The sequence below is a fragment of the Eretmochelys imbricata genome, chromosome 6 (genome assembly GCF_965152235.1).
Source record: "Eretmochelys imbricata isolate rEreImb1 chromosome 6, rEreImb1.hap1, whole genome shotgun sequence".
NCBI lineage: Eukaryota > Metazoa > Chordata > Testudines > Cheloniidae > Eretmochelys > Eretmochelys imbricata.
In genome coordinates this window covers 102849964-102874016 of record NC_135577.1, presented here as the reverse complement: position 1 = coordinate 102874016, position 24053 = coordinate 102849964, and the positions used below count along the sequence as shown (strand labels likewise).

Genomic DNA, 24053 nt, shown 5'->3' with positions numbered 1-24053 from the left:
AGTGTTCATTTTTAACATTCCTCCTCCAATTGGTTTAATGCTGAATTACAGAAGAGAACTAAGCAAAACCAGGTGCTTTTGCTGTATTCTCTCCAGTGTCTGAGGAGGAGCAGACCTCTCCCTGCCCTGTCTATTATTTGGTATTTCATTCTTTGGAATACAAATGACTGAGGAACTCAAGTGCTAGCAAAACGCCGATGTTCAGACACATTTTTTAGTTATTCAGCAGTACAGACTTTTTTTTTCCCCATCTTTCCTAACCAATGTTGGACATGCAAGAAGTAAAGAGGTAGGTACTGTGCATCAAACTTTTTTACTCACTGAATGGAAACCTACTCATGGAAAACGTCTGTGGCTACAAGTCCCTGTGCCAGTTCACTCACTAAAGCCATTTGCAAAGAGACAGGATCTTAATGATCAGAGATCGGGTAAAGCTCTTTTTGTTTGTTATAAAAGCTGTGCTGTCCCTAGCAATTTCCGTCTTGATCTGTGCTATATTCTGCATTTAGAAATCTGTCTCTTGTGGGAATGCTGGATTGCTACAGTGAAGGGTCTTCTGGCTAAAATCACAGCTGCTTTCTCTGCAGATATGATTCACAGTAATTGATTTAAACTTCACTAGCCATGGTTGCAGAAGTTAATTGCTGTTTTATAACATTTTGTCTGCTGACTAAACCAACGGGACCAGCTTAAAGCAATGTTTTCGGGTTGTGTTATATGCCTGTTAATAATTCTCAGGGGGATGAGGGATCTGATAGTGTAAAGTAAATTGAAGTATGATTGCAGCCCAAACCCACCATCAGGAAATTCTCTGTATTCTATCACCTTCCCCATAACTCAGAAGAACCTAGTGGCTCTTCATTCTTGAAACTGAAGGATGTATATAGCTGTGGATACTGTCAGTAAGTAGATATGAATTTTTGCTGTACAACAAAGAGTAGCCCTATTAGGAACTTTTAACATAGAGTGATAAACCTTTTCATTTCCTTCTGTTGTTCCTCTTTCTATATACAAAATTAATGTGCAGTAATGTACACAGTGCATGCTTGAGAAAATGTGCTCTATCCCTCAAAAGGATTTAAGGGATCCATAAAAGAGATGCGGTCCTAAATGGATGATACAGTGCCTTAAATGCATTACCTCCATTTCTAGGGAGGAAAGTCTTTACAGAATTTGCCTGTTTGTGTCCCTACAAAATTTGCCAAACAAGTAACATTTGCCCATTACACAGCACCATGAACAACCATGTTAGGGGTTGTGTGTACTTTTCGGTGCTTATTCCTCAACTAAAACATACTGATGTTTTAAAATGTGCCTGTCAGTCTGTGAGTAGTCTTGTCTGATGTATCTATTAGGTCACGTTCAGTACCTTGACTTGCTCTACGAATCACAGACAGAGCTAAAAGAGCCTGCGGGGAAAGTTGGCTGCTCCTTTAGGTAGCAGAACTGAGGCCACCTAAAATTTTCCTGCTTCCCATGTTGTTTTTTTAAATATACTGTATTCGCTATAGACATTCAGTAATAGTCTCCAGTGTAAACAAGACATGGCTCTAAAATGTATTGAAAAGGACCTTTGTATAAGAAACTGGAAAACATTGAAATTAAAGTACACAAAATAAAATAAATTTCTGATTGTTCTTTCCAAATTTAAATCTGGCTCTAGTTAATATCCAACACTTTGATTTGGCCAGGGTATTTATATGGTCAGAGCATACTTCCAGTCCTGTAGATCAGGGCTCAAGCTATAGCCAAATATTTAATAACTAAGGGCCAGATTCTGTCACCAAGAAGTAACTTGCTTTACAAAAAGTCCTTTGGAAATACATTGGCCAGACTCTCAGCTGCTGTAAATCAGCACGGTTTCACGGAAGACACTGGTTTATATCAGCTGCTGATCTGGCACAATGTGTCTACTTGCAGAGCAAGATAATACTCAGTGTGAGTAAAGAGGCAGAATCTGACCCTAGGAAATCGGTTGATTTGGAGTACTTTCTTGGGGATGAAGCGTGGTCTAGCCCTCTAATGACTTGTTCAGTGGGGTTTGTGCTTCAGTTTATCCATCTGCAAATTGTGTATAATACTTACCTAACTCCTAAAGATGTTGTAGACTAAATTAATGCTTGTGAAGGGTTTTGAGATTCACAGAGGGATAAAATTTTATCACTGACTATTATAAACCTACCCTTTGAAAGACTTGTGTATAGCCTATAATAAAGGACATGGATTAGGCTACAGATATTTAGGGCCTGATTCTGATCTCACTGATGTAAGTTCAGGGTAAGAACACTGACTTCATGGAGTTCTTAATCTGGGCCATATACTTAATGTTACATGTCATCAGCCAAATTCATCTATAGTAAGGCTCTGGGGGGGTGCACTGGAGTTACACCAGAGATTAATTTGGCCTCATATCTAAATATGTGAAATGAACATGTGCATCAAAATGTTTACACCTTATTTTCTATGCATATTACAGGATACTGACTGTTTTCATGCTGGCCACCTGCCTTACACACCCTGGGAAAGCACAGGTGAGATGAGCAGACCGAAAACATATACTTTCTTACACTAAAGCATTTCATAGCATGAGGCTTACTTGGATAGCAGGTGAATAGGAAATCTGTGGTCTGGGGCTTAGATGAACAGGAAGCTATGTGGTCTAGGGTTCAGCGTGGAGGAATGGGAGCCAGCAGAATCCTGGAGTCTAATGTGGACTGTCAACTCAGCAGGAAATTCTTGGAGAAAGACAGGCCTCAAAGAAAACCAGACACTGCCTCTGAACTAAGTGGTCCTTGAAAATGAATGCGCAAAAGTACCCACAAAGGAGCTTTGAGTCCTGACTTCTGCCAGGGACAACCCTCCATGTTTGGAACACCCATTGATTTGAATGGGAATTCTGTGTGGGGAAAGCTTCCAGGGTCCAGCCCTAGGCCTTTCACCCATGGGTTTGGGAGCCTGGTGATGTCATCCTAGTCTTCATTCTAATTCCTGGGAATATCAGGAGCATTGGAGCTCAGGATTGAGGGATATTACATTAGTAGGGATGCATAAAGAAGTTTACACAGTTCCTGCCTGAATTAAGCCTGGCTCAAGCAAATTTTATTAGTCCTTCATGTTCCTGGGCATTAAATTCACTGTAAATTAGGCGGGGAATCAAAGAGATGTTAGACTCTGATTTGAAGGTAATAGTCCTATATTGTTCAGGGCTGTGTTTCCAAATACCTTTTACAGAAGGGTTTGAAATTTAGTTGGTTTTTTTCTCTGTCAGATTGACAGTTGACTGCATGTGGCTTGTTAATATTGATATTTTGCCAATATTAGAGCTGGCAAAAAACAGTTTTCCCATCCTGTGAGAATTTTGGAGATTTTGAATTTTTTTCCCATCCTGAGTTGGGATGAAAAGTGGAAATATCAAACATTTTTACAAACTGAAAATAAAATTTTAAAAAATTGGATTGAGTCAATTGAAATTTTTTTTCTTTTTATAATTTTGAAATGTTTCATTCTGATTTGGACATTTTAAATTTTTTTAAACTTTTTTTTTGCTATAAATTAAAGTTCAAAACAAAGTCATTTCCAGCTGAAAAATGGAACTCTTTCATTTTGAAAATGTCAAACTTTTTTTTAGTTTTTTTTTCAAAACAAGACATTTGTTGAAACCAACCTAATTCCCACAGTTTGTTTTAACTAATTGGCCTTTTTTGATTAAAAGATTTTTCATCTAAAACTTCCCGTCCAGCTCTAGTCAACATAGACAACAGCCAAAAGATGTGAAGCATGTCACTGTAGCTAGGTGAACAGGTTCGAAGCACACAGAGTATGTATGTTCTTTACATGGCAGACTGAAAATAGACTCTCCATCAGAATACCTTTTGGCTTCCTCCAGATGATGCTAAAACATCTCAGAATGTCAAAGTAAGTGCCGGCAGAATTCCCCACCACATGATCTGTAACTGTAGGTGATGGCCTGGAGTGTTCTTGTGGGTGGATGGAGGGGTAGATACATGACCATTCATGTATTTTCTTCCTTGTCCCCTTAACCCCCTTAAAAATGCCTGTCTCAGTGCCTTGTTCATTCCACTCTATCACTCCCACCTGCAGTTTACATTGCTACCAAATATGCATGACACTTTCCCTTCCCAGCTCACCAAGGCAACATTTTCTACTGATTTCAAACACTTTTAGAAAACTCACTTCTCCCTTGATGCCCAGAAGAAAAACATCACTAAGTACTCCTGGTTCTTCCAGTGCATCCTGTGCTCTCTGGTTCTTCCAGTGCATCCTGTTTTCGATGTCCCTGTTTCTTACACTGTCAGTGTAACCTACTGACAGATTGGCTGTCATGCTCCCCTCTACTGGCTGATCCACTGTTACCAGCTGATGGACTGATCCAAAACCCATTGAAGTCAATAGCTGCCTTTAAACTGACTTCTCTGGCCTTTGGAGGAGGCCCTACAGGAGTTACTTCTGTAGCTGATATGGAGAGGGCTCTGCTGGCATACTAGAGACCTCTGTTCAAGCCCAGCTCAAGGTCTGTGTGGGGGGGTGAGGGGACTGCTGTAAAGCTTGCACCCTTGGAAAAAAAGCTTCCGCTAAGAATTTGTCTACAGTAGGATTTAAAGGTGTGATATTAGCAACGAGTCTAGGTGTGTGCTAAGGTGGTAGAGTTATACCCTAGGTTCCAACTCAACCAGCTTAGCATGTGTTTAAAAGTATATATTGCCTTGTCGACACTAGAGTTGGCTAACAACTTTTAACAACACACCTTTTCTCCTCATCAAGACAAGTGCTAACAAGACATATAATAATAATTCCTAGATCTTATAAAGCACTTTTCATCCATAGATCTTAAAGTGCTTGACAAAACAGGTGGTCAGTATCATTATTTCCATTTGACAGACTGAGAAACCGAGGGGGAGGTGACTTATAGAATCATGGAATATTACCGTTGGAAGAGACCTCAGGAGGTCATCTAGTCCAACCCCCTTCTCAAAGCAGGACCAACACCAACTTGCCTAAGGTCACTCAGATTGGTGGCACAGCCAGAAACTGAACCCAGCTCTCCTAAGTCCCAGTCCAGTGGCCTATCTACTAAGCCACTGGCAGACTAAGTTTTGGTTTCTCCATTAGAGAATGACCGCCTGCAACTGCTACCCGCTTAGAGAATTATTGCATGAGCTAAAGCAAGAGGTCTGTGCTGTGCTGCTGAAAGTTCGGAGTTCAAAGCCTACTGACTTCCCATGTGAGAGCCATGACACAGTCCTTTGGCGAAGGGATTCTGTTCATTTTTTGCATACTGTACAATGCTGAACACATCACACTATAATAATAATCCAGATGATCATGTGATTTTTTTGGGGGGGGGTCATCATCCCATTTCACAATCACTGAGTGTCCTTTCTTTTCTTGTTTTAGCAGCAATGCACTAACGGGTTTGACCTGGACCGTGCCTCTGGGCAATGCTTAGGTAGGATTTTGACTGAATCAATTCATTTACACTGGGGTTCAGACCCACTGGCTTTGTTAAATTAATCATGTGCTACTATCTGTGTATTTTGGCTGAAGGAGATGCTCTCAGTGTCTGGCAAATATATATCAATTATGCACAAGCCTTTGGAAATTGTTCACTCTCATCATTCGTTCAATATGAAAATGTCACTGTTCAGACTGAGTGCAGAGCTTTTCTCATGGCTGTGTTAACGAGAGTTTGGGAGATCAGTCTAGTTGCCAGAGAACAGGGGTTCAGCATCATAAATACCCACTACTTGCTACTTTTGGCAGCTTCAGCCTGGAGGCCATGGAGAGTTCCTCTCTCCCTCTAGTTCAGAATTAAGGTGCACTTTGGGGCAGTGCAGGGAAGCTTGCACTTTGCCCGTGCACCATCTTTTCTGTGGATGAACAGAGGACTTCAGTCTCTGGGGCAGTCAGTATAGCACCTTCTATAAGCTAACAAATAGTAAGAGAAAAACATTAACATAAAAATGGAGATGCCCTGTCTAAGCTGCCTAGCAGTTCCATCCTCCCAGCCAAGGAAATACTCAGATCCTAATAATTTCTCTGCATCTTTCTAAGGTCAAGACAAAAAAAATCCCAGTGAGAACAAAAAAGAGACCTGAATCAAATCCCCAGATTTGAACATCTCAAACTTTGTGTGTGGGAGGCACTGCGGAGTCCCAGATCAGGATCCAAGTTTCACAGCTGGGCAAACCAAACCATCAGTGTTTTGAAATCTGGATCTGAATGTTGTGGCTTGGACAGATCCATTAGGAGAAACAGGCTGTAGGACGCTCTTGCAATGTGTAATCAGTGTTTAAACGGAGTGTCTATAGAAAAGAAAAGTGTGGTTTGTTTCCTGATTGTAAAGTAGAACAAGTAGAACACATGCTAGGTTGAAAATATGTGCTGTTTCCTGTTATGATGTGGGCTGACTTCAAAGTGAGACTCCACAAAGGAAGCTTTTCCTAGCACAAGCCATGTATCACATATTCAGCAAAATCCCAAGTAAACCATATCATATGTGCTGTTCTGTGCATGTGTCACATTAAGGACCAATTGTGGAAATTGCTGATCTAATTGCCATTCTGTTACTACATCCTTCCAGATATTGATGAATGTCGGACTATTTCTGAGGCCTGTAGAGGAGATATGGTGTGTGTTAATCAGAATGGTGGCTATTTATGCATTCCCCGAACAAATCCAGTTTATAGATCACCATATCTGAATCCTTATTCAAACATTTATCCACCACCACCAGCTCCCAACTACCCCACTGCTACAAGACCTCTGATGTGTCGGTTTGGCTACCAAATGGATGAAAACAACCAATGTGTTGGTAAGTAGCAGAACACTTTATATATTTTAAGGCTAGAAAGGATTGCTGTGATAATCTAATCTAACCTGCTGCATAACTGAGGCCAATGTCACACACTAATTCTTGCTTGAAGCCTGATAACTTGTGTTTGAACTATAGCATTTCTCATAGAAGGACATATGTTATGCTTCTTGTATGGTCTTAGTTCAGGGCAAGCAAAGGTATTTTCTCCAGTCTGCATATTTTCTTTAAAAATGAAAATCCATCCTGGTGATTTGAAAGATGGCTCTGTTAGGTGATTTATTGGTGCATACAATATATGTATTTCCACTATCATGAGTCTGTCCTTGAGAGAAAGGAGGGTCTGTGTTTAAAGAACTGGAGTGGGATTCGGGAGCTCTGGGTTCAATTCCAAGCTCTGCCACAGACTTCCTGTGTGACCTTGGGCAAGTCTCCTAACCTCTGGGCCTTAGATCCCCATCTGTAGAATCGGTATAATAAGACTTCCTTTCCCCCACCATTTGTCTGCCTTGTCTGTTTAGACTGTAAGCTCTTTGGGACAGGGACTGTCTCTTACTATATGTATGTATAGTGCCTAAAACTAGTATTAGTACTAGGATAACTTTAATGCCTAAAGGCCTCAACTAAAAGTGGGCCCCACGGTACTAAACACTGTACAAACATACAGTAAGAAACAGTCCCTGCCCCAATAGAATGTGGATCCTGTAACACAAATAATAAATAACTATTCTTACTGTTTTCTCTGTTTTGTAGCTTTTCTAGAGGTGCATCTTTTGGGCTTGATTCTGACCCCACACACACTACTTTTACCTAGCTATGATGCTTGCTATCCATGGAATTACTCCTGATTTACATCAGTTTAAGTGAGAAAGAATCACAACCATTTTTGTTTGTTTGTTTTTTCTAGCTTTAAGAGTACAGCTTGCAAGCCAAATTCTAAACTGACATAGGTGTATCAGACATAATGCCGCTAATCAGCAGAGTTACTTTGGTGATAAACTGGTATCAGTGAGATCACACTCAGGCTCCAAGTGTTCTGTAGTGCAGGAGTTATGGGTTCAGCCTCTGTCATTGACTCAATGTGCAACCACTATCTTCTGCTGCACCTCAGTTATCCCACATGTAAAATGGAGACAAGAAGTTGAAAATTTTCCGTCAAAACTGTTAGAAAATTTGGGTTTTCAACAAAATGATTTTTTTCATGAAAATGTCTGCTTTCCACAGAAGAATATTTTTTTCATTGAAAAACTGAATGCCCAAATCCTGAAATATTTGTATTTGGATATGCTGCTGCAATGCCTCGTAGGAGTCGTAGTTCAATTTCCTCATGCCCCTGTTCTTCTCATGGGAGATATAACTGAACCCCTAGATTCACCACAGCCAGGGACTCCCATGATGCACTGCCTCCTCTCTCTAAGAGGGGAAATCCATGATGGGAAATGTAGTCTGACCAGCCAATAGAGAAGAATCATAGAATTATAGAATATCAGGGTTGGAAGGGACCTTAGGAGGTCATCTAGTCCACCCCCCTGCTCAAAGCAGGACCAATCCCCAACTAAATCATCCCAGCCAGGGCTTTGTCACCCCTGACCTTAAAAGCCTCTAAGGAAGGAGATTCCACCACCTCCCTAGGTAATGCATTCCAGTGTTTCACCACCCTCCTAGTGAAAAAGTTTTTCCTAATATCCAACCTAAGTTGAAAGCAGCTATCAAATCTCCCCTCATTCTTCTCTTCCGCAGACTAAATAATCCCAGTTCCCTCAGCCTCTCCTCATAAGTCATGTGTTTCAGTCCCCGAATCATTTTTGTTGCCCTCCGCTGGACTCTCTCCAATTTTTCCACATCCTTCTTGTAGTGTGAGGCCCAAAACTGGACACAGTACTCCAGATGAGGCCTCACCAGTGTCGAATAGAGGGGAACGATCACGTCCCTCGATCTGCTGGCAATGCCCCTACATATACATCCCAAAATGCCATTGGCCTTCTTGGCAACAAGGGCACACTGTTGACTCATATCCAGCTTCTCATCCACTGTGACCCCTAGGTCCTTTTCTGCAGAACTGCTGCCGAGCCATTCGGTCCCTAGTCTGTAGCGGTACATGGGATTCTTCCGTCCTAAGTGCAGGATTCTGCACTCATCCTTGTTGAACCTCATCAGATTTCTTTTGGCCCAATCCTCTAATTTGTCTAGGTCCCTCTGTATCCTATCCCTACCCTCCAGCATATCTAACTCTCCTCCCAGGTTAGTGTCATCTGCAAACTTGCTGAGGGTGCAATCCACACCATCCTCCAGATCATTTATGAAGATATTGAACAAAACCGGCCCCAGGACCGACCCTTGGGGCACTCCACTTGATACCGGCTGCCAACTAGACATGGAGCCATTGATCACTACCCGTTGAGCCCGACAATCTAGCCAGCTTTCTATCCACCTTATAGTCCATTCATCCAGCCCATACTTCTTTAACTTGCTGACAAGAATACTGTGGGAGACCGTGTCAAAAGCTTTGCTAAAGTCAAAGAACAACACGTCCACCGCTTTCCCCTCATCCACAGAGCCAGTTATCTTGTCATAGAAGGCAATTAGATTTAGTCAGGCATGACTTGCCCTTGGTGAATCCAAGAATGGGAACTTCAGGCATCCAAATGACAATTCTCATAAGGGAAGCATTTCTGAATCAATACATTTTGGTTTTCAGACAAAATATTTCTGGATTTTTGCAGAAATTTTTTTGTATTTGAATTTTTGCCAAAAAATTAAATTTTTCATGGGGGGAAAACCCATTTTCCAACCAGCTGTAATAATAATTGATGTTGTGAAGTTTAATTCATTAATATTTTGCAAACTGTTTTGAAATCCTTAGATGACAGGTGTTGTGAGTTAAGTATAGTATTAACTAGTCCGACTGACCCTACTGAATCAATTCACATCATTTATGATGTATGTCAGTTTGGAGACTTCTGGGAATGTTTTGTATTTTCCTATCTTTGATGTAGATGGGCCAGTAAGTGCAACAGTTAAAATTAAAAGTAAGTGCTGGAATTGGAGGGCACAAAAAAGGATCTCACTTCCCACTCTGAAATTTTGGGCCGTCCTTTCTGCTATGTTCACACCCATCCCTAAAAATCAAAGTGGGTAGGATTATTAAACCTTCCGAGTGGGACTTGCAAGCCCATGCACATAATGGTTCCTGTAGGGGCTTTTAGAACTATGAAGGCCAATGCTTCTTTCAATCCGCACCATTCCAGTAGAGCCACCTGGAGTTGTGACTACAGCAATTAATTGCTAGGGGAGACTGTGCTGAATGCAACCACCGACCAGGTAATAGCTGGGAAAAGATGGAGAGTGGCCCATCAGAATCACAATGAGCTGGAAGCATTTTCTGAACCTCCCCATCAGGTTTGAACTGAGGCAGATAATAGTGTTTGTGTAAGAGGACAAAGAATAAAGCTTAAAGAAAGAAAACAAGACCTGGCCACAGCCATTGGGTCTCCACTGGGTTCGACTTTGTTTTAAACTGTGTGTTTATTTAGTGAAATGCTCTAGAGACAATTTGTGTTTCACTTCCCTGAGATGGGAACGGTAGGCACCTAAGCAGACAGTATAGAAAATTGTCACGCTTTGCTGTAGCATCTGTAAGTTCCTCTGCTGTAACCGTAGGGCCCATTTTAGTATTTCTTCTACAGCCAGAACACTGTATTTTATGGAGGAAAAGTTCACCCTTGCGCTCAGGGTTTAAGTAATGGATTGGCCTTGTTCTGACCCTCTGCATAGGGGTGAATTTCACCAGGCATACACAAGAAATGCTGAACCAAAGGGATGCCTGAGCCATAAAAACAACTGCCAGTGTCAATGACCCTTCAAGCTGCCCCCGCCCTTCCCCACATGTCAACGTTCTAGCCCCATAAAAACCTCGGACAGCCTTTTACAATGAAGTTTTCAAACGTTCTCACTACCAGCCAAACTACTTCTATTGAGGTCCATGGGACTTTTGGCCTTTGAATTCAATGGGAGCGGAGGTAGCCTAGCGCCCACCTGTTCTATGGAGCGTAGGCTATAGAAACTCTCTCAGATCACATTTAGGATTTATAAGATACCCTTTTGCCAAACTAATGCAATAGAAATCTTTACTTTTCTTTTTTTAAATTCCAGTGCAAACATTCTTTTTAATGAATGAACCATTCCCTGACAAACCTGTTTTCACTATCCGAGCTGAGAGAAATGCAAGAACATTGTGAGTGGGTCTGTCTATCCCCTCCTGGTAACTGGTTGGCCAGCCAACCCTCCATTTGCCTTGACTCTCTAAGGAATGCACACCCCAGGTGGTTCAAATAATATTCCCCCTCCGAGGGGCTGATTTATTCCAACATAGCTAAAGATAAACATAAGTAGTTCGTCGCCTGGTCAGGAAGAGTTCACAAAGAATCCATCCCTTTCTAGCCCTCCAGGCCTCATCCTTTCTGGCCAGAGTCACAGGAGCAAGGTGAACAGATTCCTTCCCCAGTCCTGCCACTGCTTGGCTCTCCTCAGTCCTAACGCAGTCCTCGCCCACAATCCTGCAGCCAGAGAGCCTCCCTGTAGATCCTCTTGCACTGGGTGAAAAGCAGCCCCTCTTATAGTATGTACTGCTTCTGCCTCCCCTCCTGAGAGTCTTTTGAAAATGTCTCTCTCTCACCAACAGACGATGGTTCAATAAAAGACGGAGACAATCACCTACCCTGTGTCCCTAATATCCAGGGACTAACACAGCTACAAGAACCCTGCATGCACTTGAAAGAAACGGCTATTGCCACTTACAGGGCAGAAGGGGTTAACCCTTTCCCTGCTGGTCTAGGTATGGGGCTTCTGCACCCTGTCCCAAAGGGAAACAGACAGCTTACAGACAATAAATGAAAACTTAGGTTATTAACACTGAGAGCACTTAAGAGCTGCTGTTAGCACCACAGGGAAGGATATTTGTTTTCTAGAAAGACAAGCAGGGCAACAGAGAATCTGTCCTCATCTGGTATAGTCATTATGTGTGCCCCAGCTGCTGGAATGGTGATGTTGTGTAGAAATACTCCGCTTTCATTTAAAAAAAGTTAAGTTTCTAGCCCTTATAGTTGTAGAGAAAAGCTGGAAAATAGTACCCATTGCCACCTGAAGTTTCAAAAACCACCTGGCACAGAAAACGATACCAGAGTGTGGTGGTGGTGGTAATTTTTAAACCTCCTGATTCTTTGGGGACCGACTCATGGTTCTGAACACTTGGGGCATGTCTACTTTACAGTGATTATACCAGCATAGCCCCATAGTGTGTACACACAGACAAAACCAATGGAAAGGGTTTTTCCATCGGTGTAGGAACAATACCTCCCCGACTGATGACGTTCTTCTGTCCATCTACCTACATCTACACTGTGGTTAGGTCAGCACAGCTATGTTGCTTAGGGGTGTGGATTTTTCATACCTCTGAGTGATGTAGCTCTGTCAACCTAAATTCTAAGTGTAGACCAGGCCTTGGGGTTGGCAAATGCAGTGTTCATTACACCAGTAAAAAGTGTGTGTAACCTGCTACTTAGAATGGGAATGATTTACACCCACTCTGCACTTTATTTGCACTGGTGTAAACAGCAATCTCACCCACGAGCTCTAACCTGACAGTGTCCCTTTTAATTTATATAATTTCTGACTCTTTTCCTTTCAAATTGTAGACTGCTTAACTATCATAATGCCCCTTTTGTTAGAAGAACTCAGTCCAGGAACTGTTGGCAAGACTGGATTGGAATTAGAGCCCATGTTCTTGCATTATACATTCATAAACTGAGAGTTCTTTCCAATTTCCCTTCACTCCACCCCACCATTTCCTGATTTACAATGATTTTTAAAACATGCCTGAAGTATAGATCCTTCGGGGCATTGTAGAAAGAATTGAAAGGGATGGGCTTTTGTTTTTACTTTTTATCCCATTAACACATCTGTCGAATGGGAGGAGCCAGGAGTGGAAGAGGAGAAAGAATCAAGGAAAGCAGACAGAAGCAAGAGAGCTGTGGTTTTAGCTCAGTGGGGCTCTGGTTCAAGCCTCAGTGCTGGCAATGATGACAGCCATTACACCAGCACAGTTGCAAGAGCGGGTGGCCTGGGAGAGGGTGTTATTTGAGAAAGGGCATAATTCAGTGTTTCTCCTGAGTATCCTGCACCAGCAAGGTGTCTATGAAGTCCTGCCCATCAGCTAATTCCCCTCCTTCCCCTCCCCCACCGACCCTAGTGGAACCTGTAAGGGAAAGAAATTATGTGAAAGCTGCCTCCCAATGGTGTGAATCAGTCCATGGTTCAAGCATCTGTGTGTGCTGGCATAAACTGAGCCCTCTGGGGTTAAGATTTTCATCCCCATAAATCCCTGTGCAGAAGGAGCATGGTCTAGTGGTTAAAGCACAGGGGAGCACTCTGTGTGTGTGTGTGTGTGTGTGTGTGTGTGTGTGAAGGTTACTCCTTATATAGAAAGAAGTAACTCCTTATATAGAACCAAGAAATATATTGAGTGAGCCAAGAAAGCTTCATGTAACTAAGAAAACTGGCATCTCTGGAACATGCTGCAAAAAAAGAGCTGGCCGTCTGGGGATGGTGAAGTGTAATAGTAAACATAGAGTCATAGAATATCAGGGTTGGAAGGGACCTCAGGAGGTCATCTAGTCCAACCCCCTGCTCAAAGCAGGACCAATCTGCTTTTGCCCCAGATCCCTAAATGGCCCCCCTCAAGGATTGAACTCACAATCCTGGGTTTAGCAGGCCAATGCTCAAACCACTGAGCTATCCCTCCCCCCAAGAGTATATCATCCTGCATCTCAGTGCCTTTCTAACATCACTGACTAATTGTACTGATGTGTGATGATGTGGGGAGAGACGCTAAAATAACACACCAGCAGCAGAAGCATAAATTAACTCATTTCAGCTAAAGAGAATCTTGATGTCAGAGGGCCAAAGTCTACTCTCAGATATGGGTGTGATTCCCGTTGGCTTCAATAGGATTTCAGGATCTTGGAGCCAAATTTGTCCCAGTGAGTCTGAGTTAGTTTAATCAATTCATGGGCCTAAGCCACTGTGTCCCCGCCCGGATACAGAGCTGAAGCAGCCCCAAGTTCTGGGCTGTTCTCCTTCTGCAGCATATGTTGCTGTTGCTGTTAAAGTCTGATCCCATTTTGTCCCAGGAGATGGTTGGGATTCAGCTGGAGGCAGTTGAGGTGGTGGTGTCATCTGGGTCCCTCTGTCTGGCCCAGTCTGGTGAGGGCATCTCTCAGGATTAGAGTGACAAAGGCCTGGGGTTCGGGGAGATGGTGGAGGTGGCAGCCAAGATGGTGATACTTTCTTCAGTAGCCCCTGTTTGTTCTTCCTTCGTTTTTTCCCCAAGTCTTTCTTTAAGGACCCAGAAAGGAAGTGATGGGAGAAATAGCCCAACTACTCACTATTTTGTCCTACAGTTAGGCCTAATATCTGACACACCAATTCTGGGCCATTAATTTCCAGTTCCACATCTTTTTTTACCAAGCATGATTTCAACACAGCCCTTGAATCATGTCAATGTGGCCTTTTTGGTTTTGACTAATTTAGTCTCTGTCTGGTTCTCTTTCATCGGTTTATAACATTCATTATTGAAAGCAGCTTGACTTATGTTCCATCAACATGTGTTACTCTAGGTTATTGTCACATCTTTTGACCTTCCGTATATTTTTTACAATTGAGGTCACAATTCAGGTAAATTGGTTGGCCCAGTTATCACAACGGGGCCCTTCTTTAGGTTAATTGGAGCTACTCCTTGTGATTGCTGAGTTGCATCTGTTTATAGCAGTTTTTTTAGCTGCTTATTGGGTGGGTGACTAAAAGTTTTGGGGGGTTTTTTAGCATGTTGGTGGGGACCTGGTTGTGGGCGCTAGAGCTGCTTTCTGAACCTGCTGAGGAGCAGGACAAAATGAAACCAAGGAGAGTGTGGGACCCTGGTTGAAAGGGGAGGTGTCACTCCACAGCATACAACAAGGGACCCTGCACTCAGGCTGGGCAGGCCCAGCTTTGTAAGCACATATGGGGCAGTTGGGCATGTGCACTTCCCTATGTAAACAGGGATCCTGTCACAGCCAGGTTCACATCCCCATAACTGGGAACTCTCAATCTCATCAGAATCTGTTTTTCTTCGTTACTCCCTGTTCTCCCCTTGCAAGCTCCAGAGTCACCTTGCTGTATGATGCATTGACATATCAGGTGCGGACATCTCAGGGAACCTATTTCCCCTGCCCCAGGCAAGCTGCAGATCAGATCCTTTCCACAGTGCTGGACAGTGTGCAAGGGATAACCTCTGCACAGTGCTGGCTAGTATGTTGGCTTGCATGCCATGGCCTCAAGTGAGCATGATCTGTGAGTCAGGGGTCACCTATCTTTAGACTCCCAACTGAGCAGCTTGTATGCTGCAATTGGCCAGTGGGAGGTTACACCAGCTTCAATTGAGAGGAGTAGCATTTTGATGCCCAAGCCCACCATGTCTTTTCCTGCAGCAGAGGACATGCTGAGCACTGCGTCAGTCAGGGCAGGATTTGACCCACATTGTTAATCTCTAATCGATTCCTTATACTCTTTGTGAATCCCTAATTTAATATGTGCGACTGCAAGGCTGTTTGCCTTCAGTATCTCTTACTTTTCTCTCACTTCCAGAGATTTCAATAGGGCCAAGTCAGTTAAAGTCAGAATGTGCCGATTAATTCTGTCTGCTCTGGGAGTGGATTAAATGAACGCTGCTTTATGGGCTAGCTCTTAAAGTAAAAGAATGAACAGGTCATTCTGGCCAACCAATTACAGCATTTCTTTTTCTTGAAGTCATGACTTGATCTTGGAAGATCTGCCTGAGTCTTTCTTCTCCAATCCATCAAGTCTGGGACTTGTTCCTCTCTCCATTTTCTAACTTGACTCTGGCCAATAGTCCATGCATAACATTCCATTGAGACCTGAGGGCTTCCATGTTTCCTGAACAAATCTCTCTCTCTCTCCTCTCCAGCAGCATAACATGGGTTACTTCAGTCTGAAACATACTGAAAGCCTTATTCATTTTCATTGTAGTATCAATGCAGTGCTCAGCCCTGCATAACGCTGTGTGTCTGTAGTGCCTAGAGATGGCAGGATTCTTCATGACATGAAAGTCATTGTTGTTCTTGGCTCCTGGCTTATATTTCTTGGGTCAGCTTCGTTTCTCTCCATTTGGCTCTAGGCTGAAATTGGCCAGAGTTTATATGTCACAATCGAGATGTTTGGCCAAAATATATAGAAATATGAAATGGCTCTTTCACAAATGTAAATCTGCCAGCTCAGCCATGTGCCGTGCCAGACTGTATAGGCAGAGTAAACGTGCTGGCGTTGCTCTTGTGTTTTGTCCCTAGGACTCAAGAGGCCATGAGGAAGCTGCAATGCAGAAAAATAAGAGCTGCCTTATGTTGCGTGGAGGCTAATATGCTCTAACCTTTTCATCCACCAGTTCGCTGGTTTCCCACTTTATTACTTAAGAGATGTGAGAAAGTTTTAAAGAAAATAAATTTACTAGCACATGCATGAGGTCTACACTGTCCCAGCTCTGTTCAGTAGAATACCGATTAGTATTCCAGCTGTGGGCTGAAGGGGCTGCCTAGCAGGAACAAAGGGTCAAACCCAGAAGTCCCTACTCAGTCTTGCCCCAACAAGCCTCTAATTGGTATCTCGTTCCCACAGCCATGATCTATGGTTGTAGGTTTCCTGTCATGTAAGGGAGCACAATGGCACATGGAGGAAGGACTGTCCAGTGGTTAGGGCATTAGCCTAGGAGAGACAGAGTCAAATCCCTGCTCTGCCATAGACTTCCTGTGTTACCTTGGGCATGTCACTTAGACCAAGATTTTCAGATATTCAACACTAACACCTTAAAGGGGCCAGATTTTCGGAGGGCAGGTGCTCAGAACTTCTGAAAAATCAGGCCTTTGGAAGGTGTCCCAATTTAGGCACCCCCAAATCACTAGCCATTTCTGACAATCTTGGCCCATGCCTCAGTTCCCCCATCTGTATAATGGGGATAAGAGTTCCCTACCTCACACAGGTGTTGTGAGGTTAAATACAATAAAGATTGTAAGGCACTCAGATCCTGTTGTGAGGAGGACCATATCAGTACCTCAGATAGACAGATAGGGCCTATGGTACTGGAGAAGAGGGATAGATAATTTAATATAAAACAGGCCAAATTCATCCCTGCTATAATTCCACTGAAGCCAATGGAGTTACACCATAGATGAATTAGGTAAAGCATTTGATACAGTATTATGAAATACTAATTCAAATTAGTATTAGCTTGAACATAAACTCTGACACATGGGTTGAAAGCTTGCTGAAGGGCTATAAACAAAGGATAATGATACTTGGCAATGACCTGAGTAGAGAGAGGTTTCTAGTGGGGTGCTGCAGGGACCATTATCAAGTCTGATCTTATTTAATATCTTCATTAATTATGTGGAAAAGAGTGTTCACTGATTTCAGAATGGTTTTATTGGACATCCTCAGCCCGTGGTCATATTCCTCCAGTCTAATATTGCTGTGTATCACTGTTGCTGGGATTATTTGCAGCTGGCTCCACACTCCAGAGGGAATCCTATTAGTCATTGATCGAACAGCACATCGCTGTAAATATGGCATTTGAATGGCTGGCGGTCGTCTTCTACAGCGTGTGTACATTTGTGAGTCTTTGGATCTGCTAAAGGCACACAGCCGATAGCCTCCACTTCGCTGAAAGTTCCTACAGCCTCAGTCACGACATGTACTGCTGCTGTTTTTTATTTCCTGGGGTAGCTGCAGCATTGGTCAGTGCTTAAGTCAAGGGGAGTCTTTCCCTTGGCACTGGCTCAGGTCCTGTATCTGCAGATCACGCTAAATGGGAAGGTTTTGTGAACTACACTGTGGGCAGGGGAATAACCCAGAGAGACTTAGGGTACATCTACACGGTGTATTGGAACCTGCAGCAGTGAGTCTCGGAGCTCGGGTTTACAGCTGTGTAGATGTTGTGGCTTGGACTGGAGCTGGGGCTCTGAAGCTCCCTCCCCATCCCTTGGCTTCCGAGTCCCAGCTCCAGCATGAGCCCAGACATCTACACAGCTGGTTTCAGTGCCATAGTACAAGCTTGGCAAACCTGAGTCTGTAGCCCTGGGCTCTAAGACTTGCTGCCTTGGGTTTTAAAATGCAGCGCAGACATACCTATAAAGAGGTGTTACACTTTCCTTCCTATGGGCAAGAAATTAACAAAAGGAAATTCAACCTGGACAAATATATGTAGGGGAGGGAAGGAGAATCCAAAACGACACCTATTTAATGGAAGGGACAGTAGGAGGCAGCAGAAGGGCAGAACCAGGGCTGGAGGTAGGGCCTAGCACCTCCATTTGGAAATATTTTGGGGGCTGAACTATGTTGCTGCCCCTGCCTGTGTGTTGGGCTGGGGATGGAGCAAATAGGAATTGGGGTGAGTGGGGCCTTGGTGCCAGTGCCCAGTGGGAGGAGTTGGTCTTGGGCCAGGCAGCTCCTCCCCCTCCCTGTTGCTGCAGAACATCATCTAAGTGGGCTGGGCACAGGCAGAGGTGCTCAGTTGTGGGTCAGTGTGGATGAAGCCGGAGACACTGCAGCCAGGACTGGGGAGGGAGCTGCTGGGAGCCGAGGAAGGACCCAAAGCCGGGTGACATTGAGGGTTGGGAAGCAGGCAGTTGAGACAGCAGAGCCCCCTGTGGGGAGCAGGCGCTGGGCACAAATAATAGGGAGGTGGGGCTTTGTGGGGAGTTATCTGAGGTCCCCCAGATTCCCCAATGCCCTATCTTCCTCCCTCCACTACCTCCACTGCTACCCTCTGCTCCCTCCCAGGGCCTATACCCTAAATATGCATCTCAGCCCTTTTTCCCACCCACCCCCATTGAAAGCAAGCTTCTGCCGCCTCTGGAAGGCAGTTAGGTGAAGAGGAGCCTTGGGATGCACAGCAAGTTACAATATCACATGGCAGCAAAAAATTATATTGCATGCACGGAGGTTTCACATCACAGAACAGAAAGTACTTCCAACCACTGATGGTAATGGAGAAGCATAGGGACGATGTTTTTTTAATTACTTTTTTAAATCTGAGACTGGAGAAAAGGTTCATCGCGCACGATCAGGTTTTATAGCCTCCACATTTAAAGAACTTATATACTTATTGGGCCAGATTATAGTCCACTCTAAATCAGATTTCTGCCACTGTTAAAGCTGGCCTAAGTGGCTAACTAAGGAGTATTCTTGTGTAAGAGGAATCCCAATGTCCACTCCTCACAGCCTCTAGTGTAGGAGCTAGGTCAGAGGGAATGAGGTGTTCTTGGAGCACTGCAGTCTCTGGCAATCCCCAGCTGTTGTAACATCCCCTTATGCCCAGCTGCAAAGATTCCCATCTTAGAGCAGCTTCGAGGCTATGCTAATTTATGCATGGGGGATGAGCCCAACAATAAACCCAGCTCGTGGATCACTGAGCATTGCAGCTGGGACTTTAACCCAGTAGCCAATTGCAGTCCTTGCATTTGGTGGTGTAGTTTTGTGAAGCTAAATACCAAAACAATTATTCCATTCATACTCTGTGCTTATCAAGTAAAACTCTTGTTAAAGTAAATGAATTTTTTGTCTGAGTAAAGACTTCAGAAATTGGCCCATTTATATTTTCAAAGGGCTTTGAGCTTCTCAGAAGGAAGGTGCTATATGTGCAGTGTTATTGTTAAAGTGTTGTCAGGAGTAATTTTAAAACATAATACAGATTTTTAGGGTGGAAAACCTAAGGAGTTTGATGCCCAGTTTCCATTAAAATGGATGGGGATTGGATGTCCAAATCCCCATGGCAATTCTGAAAGTCTCAGGCTAAATTTGAAGCCAGACAACTTTGACATATAAACATATAAGTGGACTGTAGAAAACCTTGTAAATTTAAATAGCTGCCAACCAGTCTGTGCCCAGTTTCAAAGATCCCCCACCAATGGCCAAGCAGAACATGTGAAATGCATTTTAGTTCTGGAGATGATATGAAATTGAAATGTCCTGAAGTTATCATGGAACATCCGCGAACTGAGATTTACTAAAATATCAGGTTTCAGAGTAATAGCCGTGTTAGTCTGTATTCGCAAAAAGAAAAGGAGTACTTGTGGCACCTTAGAGACTAACCAATTTATTTGAGCATAAGCTTTCATGAGCTACATCCAATGAAGTGAGCTGTAGCTCATGAAAGCTTATGCTCGAATAAATTGGTTAGTCTCTAAGGTGCCACAAGTACTCCTTTTCTTTTCACTAAAATCTCAGGCTCACGTGTGGAAGCTCTTTGAGATCTTTGAATGAAAGACAAAATACAATGATGCCAACACTTAGCACTTTTCATCTCAAAGTGCTTTATAAATATTTACCAAATATGCCTCACAACTCCTGTGGGATGAAGAAGGTTGTGTTTTCTCTTTCTATGAAGGGATGAATTGAGGTACAGAGAGTTTGTCCACACTAGGACAAAGGTTCTGAAACGTAGGGTTCTCTTAAATCAGCTAAAAGGTGTTAAATTGGCAAACTGCCCTGTCTACACTAGGGGTGAAATCCTGGCCCCATTGAAGTGCAATGGAAGTTTTGCCATTGATTTCAGTGGAGCTAAGGTTTCAAAACATGTCAGCCATTGTGTCTTAGCTATCATGTTATCAAAAAACCACTACAGACACAAAGGAGGGGGGCACAATCAAATAAGTTTGAGAACCTCTGTGTTGACCTAGCAGTGTTTAGGTCAGATTAACTACATCATACAGGGTGTGACATTTTTCACAGACCTGAGTGATGTAGTTAAGCTGAGTTAACTCAGTAGTGTGGACCATCCCTAAGTATTGCTGCTGAATAGGACGGATTCGTTAGAGTAACGGATCTTTCACGATCCCTTATAACTGATTTTTGTATAGTGTCAAAAGTTTCACAGTATACTCTGTGTACATGCATAATCAATCTATTTGAATGGATAATAGCTTTCATCTACAGAGTGTTCTCTGCATAAAACAAACGATTCCAACTAATCAATCCCACACGCAAAAAGAAAAGGTATTTTACAGCCATTTATTTGTGATTCAAAGGGACAGTTACAGGTAAACAAATGTAAACATGCACATACCTACATTTCCATTGGTTGAATTAGAAACCCGGTATAGACAATTTCCCCATCTATCACCCAAACCAATAACAGACACAGTCGGTTAAAACATTAAAATAAAATAAGATTTCTCAGGTCTGTCATTGATCCATTTATTCCTCTGAAGTGTAGTTGGACTTTGAGGTTAGTGTTATCTGCACAGTATAACTGAAGATGAACTAAAAATATTGAAATGTGTCTGTGTTAAAGGAATTACTAGGAACTGTTTTGTACTGAAGATGTTGCATTCCCAGCATGTGGTGGCTTTTTTACATGAATAACTATGACAAAAGCCCTTGTAGCTCTAAGAGGTTAATAAACAAAATGCTAAGACAAAGGGAAAATGCAGTTTGGTTTTGACAACGGCAGGCCCATATAATGATGGAACATGTGCGAGTATGGAATTCCAGCCTGCCTGGGGGAGAGCCAGAAAAATAGTTTGCTCCAGAAATAACACTAAATGGTCTAGTCAACAAGTACCTCCAAACTTGAGCTGGTCAGGAATTGTCTGTCAAGTCCTTTTAACTGAAAATGTATTTTCTGCAGAATTGAAATTTTCTGCAGGAAAATCTAAATGTTTTGTTTCAGGTCAGCTTGAGTCAAAACATTTCCTCTTGTCTAATTGAAACATTTTGGCTTGGGTCAGTTTGACATTAACCTGAGTCGTCTTAGCTGCAGTCATGTGCCTTATGCTCCCATACTCCCACAGGGGCCAGGCTCCCTGGCTGAACTATATATCCTATGATGCACCATGCTGCCCCTCCGGCTGAACTGCATCATGGGAGATGTAGTCCAGCTGGGGAGCCCAGCCAATAGAAGAGAATGTGGGCTAGAGGCCACCGAACTACAAATTGTAGAGATAAATGTTGAACTGATCTGAAATAGAACGTGGACGTTCCAGAATCAACATTTTTCAGACTCTTGGTTCCGCAAAAAATGTTGGTATATTGACTTTTTGTTCCACATCAGAATGGAAACAAATGTCTGCCATAGTAATTTCTTACACTTGCGTTGTGTAAGGTTTTCTGTGTTCTAAGCACCCCATCACCTACTTATGTAAAAAGAATTGGGTTGAAGTACCAATTTTTAATGTACAAGGAGAAGTTGTAGAATTAGGACATGAGGCCCCAATCTAGCAAAATACATTAACACATTTAAGCACGTGAGTAGCCTCATTGACTCATTTGTGTGCTGAATATTTAGAGCTGGTTGGAAATTTCTAAATTTGGGGCACTTTTCATAAACATTCTTGGGGGAAAAAAATTTCCCACTTTTCAATCACCTCTATTAAAGTTATTCACATGCTTGAGTGGCTTGATAGGTCAGCACTTGAATGCTCAGGTTTCTGTCTTGTATTTTGCCCATTGAACTTGTTCTTGATCATTATTTTTACAGAACACAGCATAATGGGGCCCCAATCCTGCTAAATATTTACCTTTAACAATAAATTACATAGGAGCTGCCCAAAGTATGTGATACCGAGGAGCCACATTGGTCACAAAGATGGCACCTAATCTGCATGCAAATGTAAAGGAATTTTTAAAATAAAAATAAATGTACTCAGGCTTGGATGAGTAGATGAATCAAAATTACCTTTTTTTTTTTTTTTAGTTTGCTAGGAATAAAGCTTTGCAATTGATCAGCTTTGACCTCAAGTTTCCGAAGGTGAAAAGTCAATGTATTGGTGCAGTGTTTAAAGAACAGTAAGGGGAGTCTGGAGAGTTGGATTCTCTCCGTCTCTGACACAGACTTCCTGTGTGACCTTGGGCAAATCACTTAACCCATATGTGCCTCAGATTCCTGATCTGTAAAATGGAGAATGCACTTTCCTACTTCACTGTCACTTCCTGTTTCTAAACTGTTGCCAGATAGATGGTGACACAGGAAAGTGAAGTATTAACAATAACCAGAAATGAAGGGCTTGAGTCTCCTTTTGCTTATGCTGGCTTACCAGCAGCAGAGCTATGTCGTCTTCAGTGAAGTAATTTCTGATTTATACTGAGCGAGAGGATCACCAGGCCCTCATGTTCAACAGATTCATTTTACACCTGAACCAGAACAGGGGAAGAGGATCTGACTCTCTTTTTTGAGTCATTTGTGTTGTGGGATATTAAGCTGGTCTAAACTGACCTAAGTGAAGCTTCATTAGGCGGTCATTTCATTTGCTGCACTTTGAACCCTGTCCCCTACCTCTTTGCACTGACAGGAGCCATAGGTGCTAGAACTATAGAGGGGTGAGGAGTGCGGCCGCACCCCCTGGCTTCACATGGTTTTCCTCATGTACAGGGTTTACAGTTTGGTTCAACAGCTCTCAGCACCCCCACTACAAAAATTGTTTCAGCACCCCTGGCAGGAGCTCCGTTACCATGCAAAACTTGGCAGCCTCCTTAGCACCACTGTGTTGTACCTGGCTGGCTCTTGGGTAAGAAGGAAGCAGCCATGGAAGTTGGTGCAATATGTACCCTCTCTTTGCCGCTGGAGGCTTGGAGCATCTCCCAGTTCTTGCCAGTCCAAAAGTCTTGAGGGTTTTTGTCTGAATTTACCCGTTTAAAGAGAGTTCAGAAGAGGGGGGAAAACAACTGAAACGAAATGTCTCTTTTCCACCCTAACCCTATTCTGAGATTGGGGAAGCAGGGTATAATCAGCTCTGCACATCCTCATTGCAACAAACTAAAACAAGCTTAAAAACTCCATATACATTCAGTTTTCATTTATTTGGGAAGGTTTAGATCCTGTTTGGCCAGCAGCACTTTTTGGTAGACTGTGGCTAGGAATTCCAAGCACATGTGGCTCAGTGACTTTAAACCAATACGTGCTAAATCTGATCTTAAACCAGTTCTTATCTGAGTTGGGATTGTAGGTATTTTCCGACTATCACCATTGCAGAAACAAATCAATAGGTTCTTGTTGTGTGCATAGTTAGAGGAGAATGTTGCTCAACATGCATAGCTCTTTTCAATTAACAGTAATGAGGACACAGCTGTCTGAGCCTGAAGCCAGTATTTTCAGAGAATAATTCTCAAGGATTTTTCTTCC

The 24053-nt window shown here is 42.9% G+C and overlaps 1 protein-coding gene across 1 annotated transcript in view; it reads left to right on the top strand.

Annotated features, from left to right (window-relative positions):
* Positions 1–263: 263 nt before the first annotated feature.
* FBLN5 (fibulin 5) overlaps positions 264–24053 on the top strand; it is a 59763-nt gene continuing 35973 nt past the window's right edge. The window contains exons 1-4 of the mRNA XM_077820405.1: positions 264–289; positions 2477–2531; positions 5416–5467; positions 6602–6832. Of these exons, the coding sequence (XP_077676531.1) occupies positions 264–289; positions 2477–2531; positions 5416–5467; positions 6602–6832 (364 nt within the window). The remainder of the gene's footprint in view (positions 290–2476; positions 2532–5415; positions 5468–6601; positions 6833–24053) is intronic.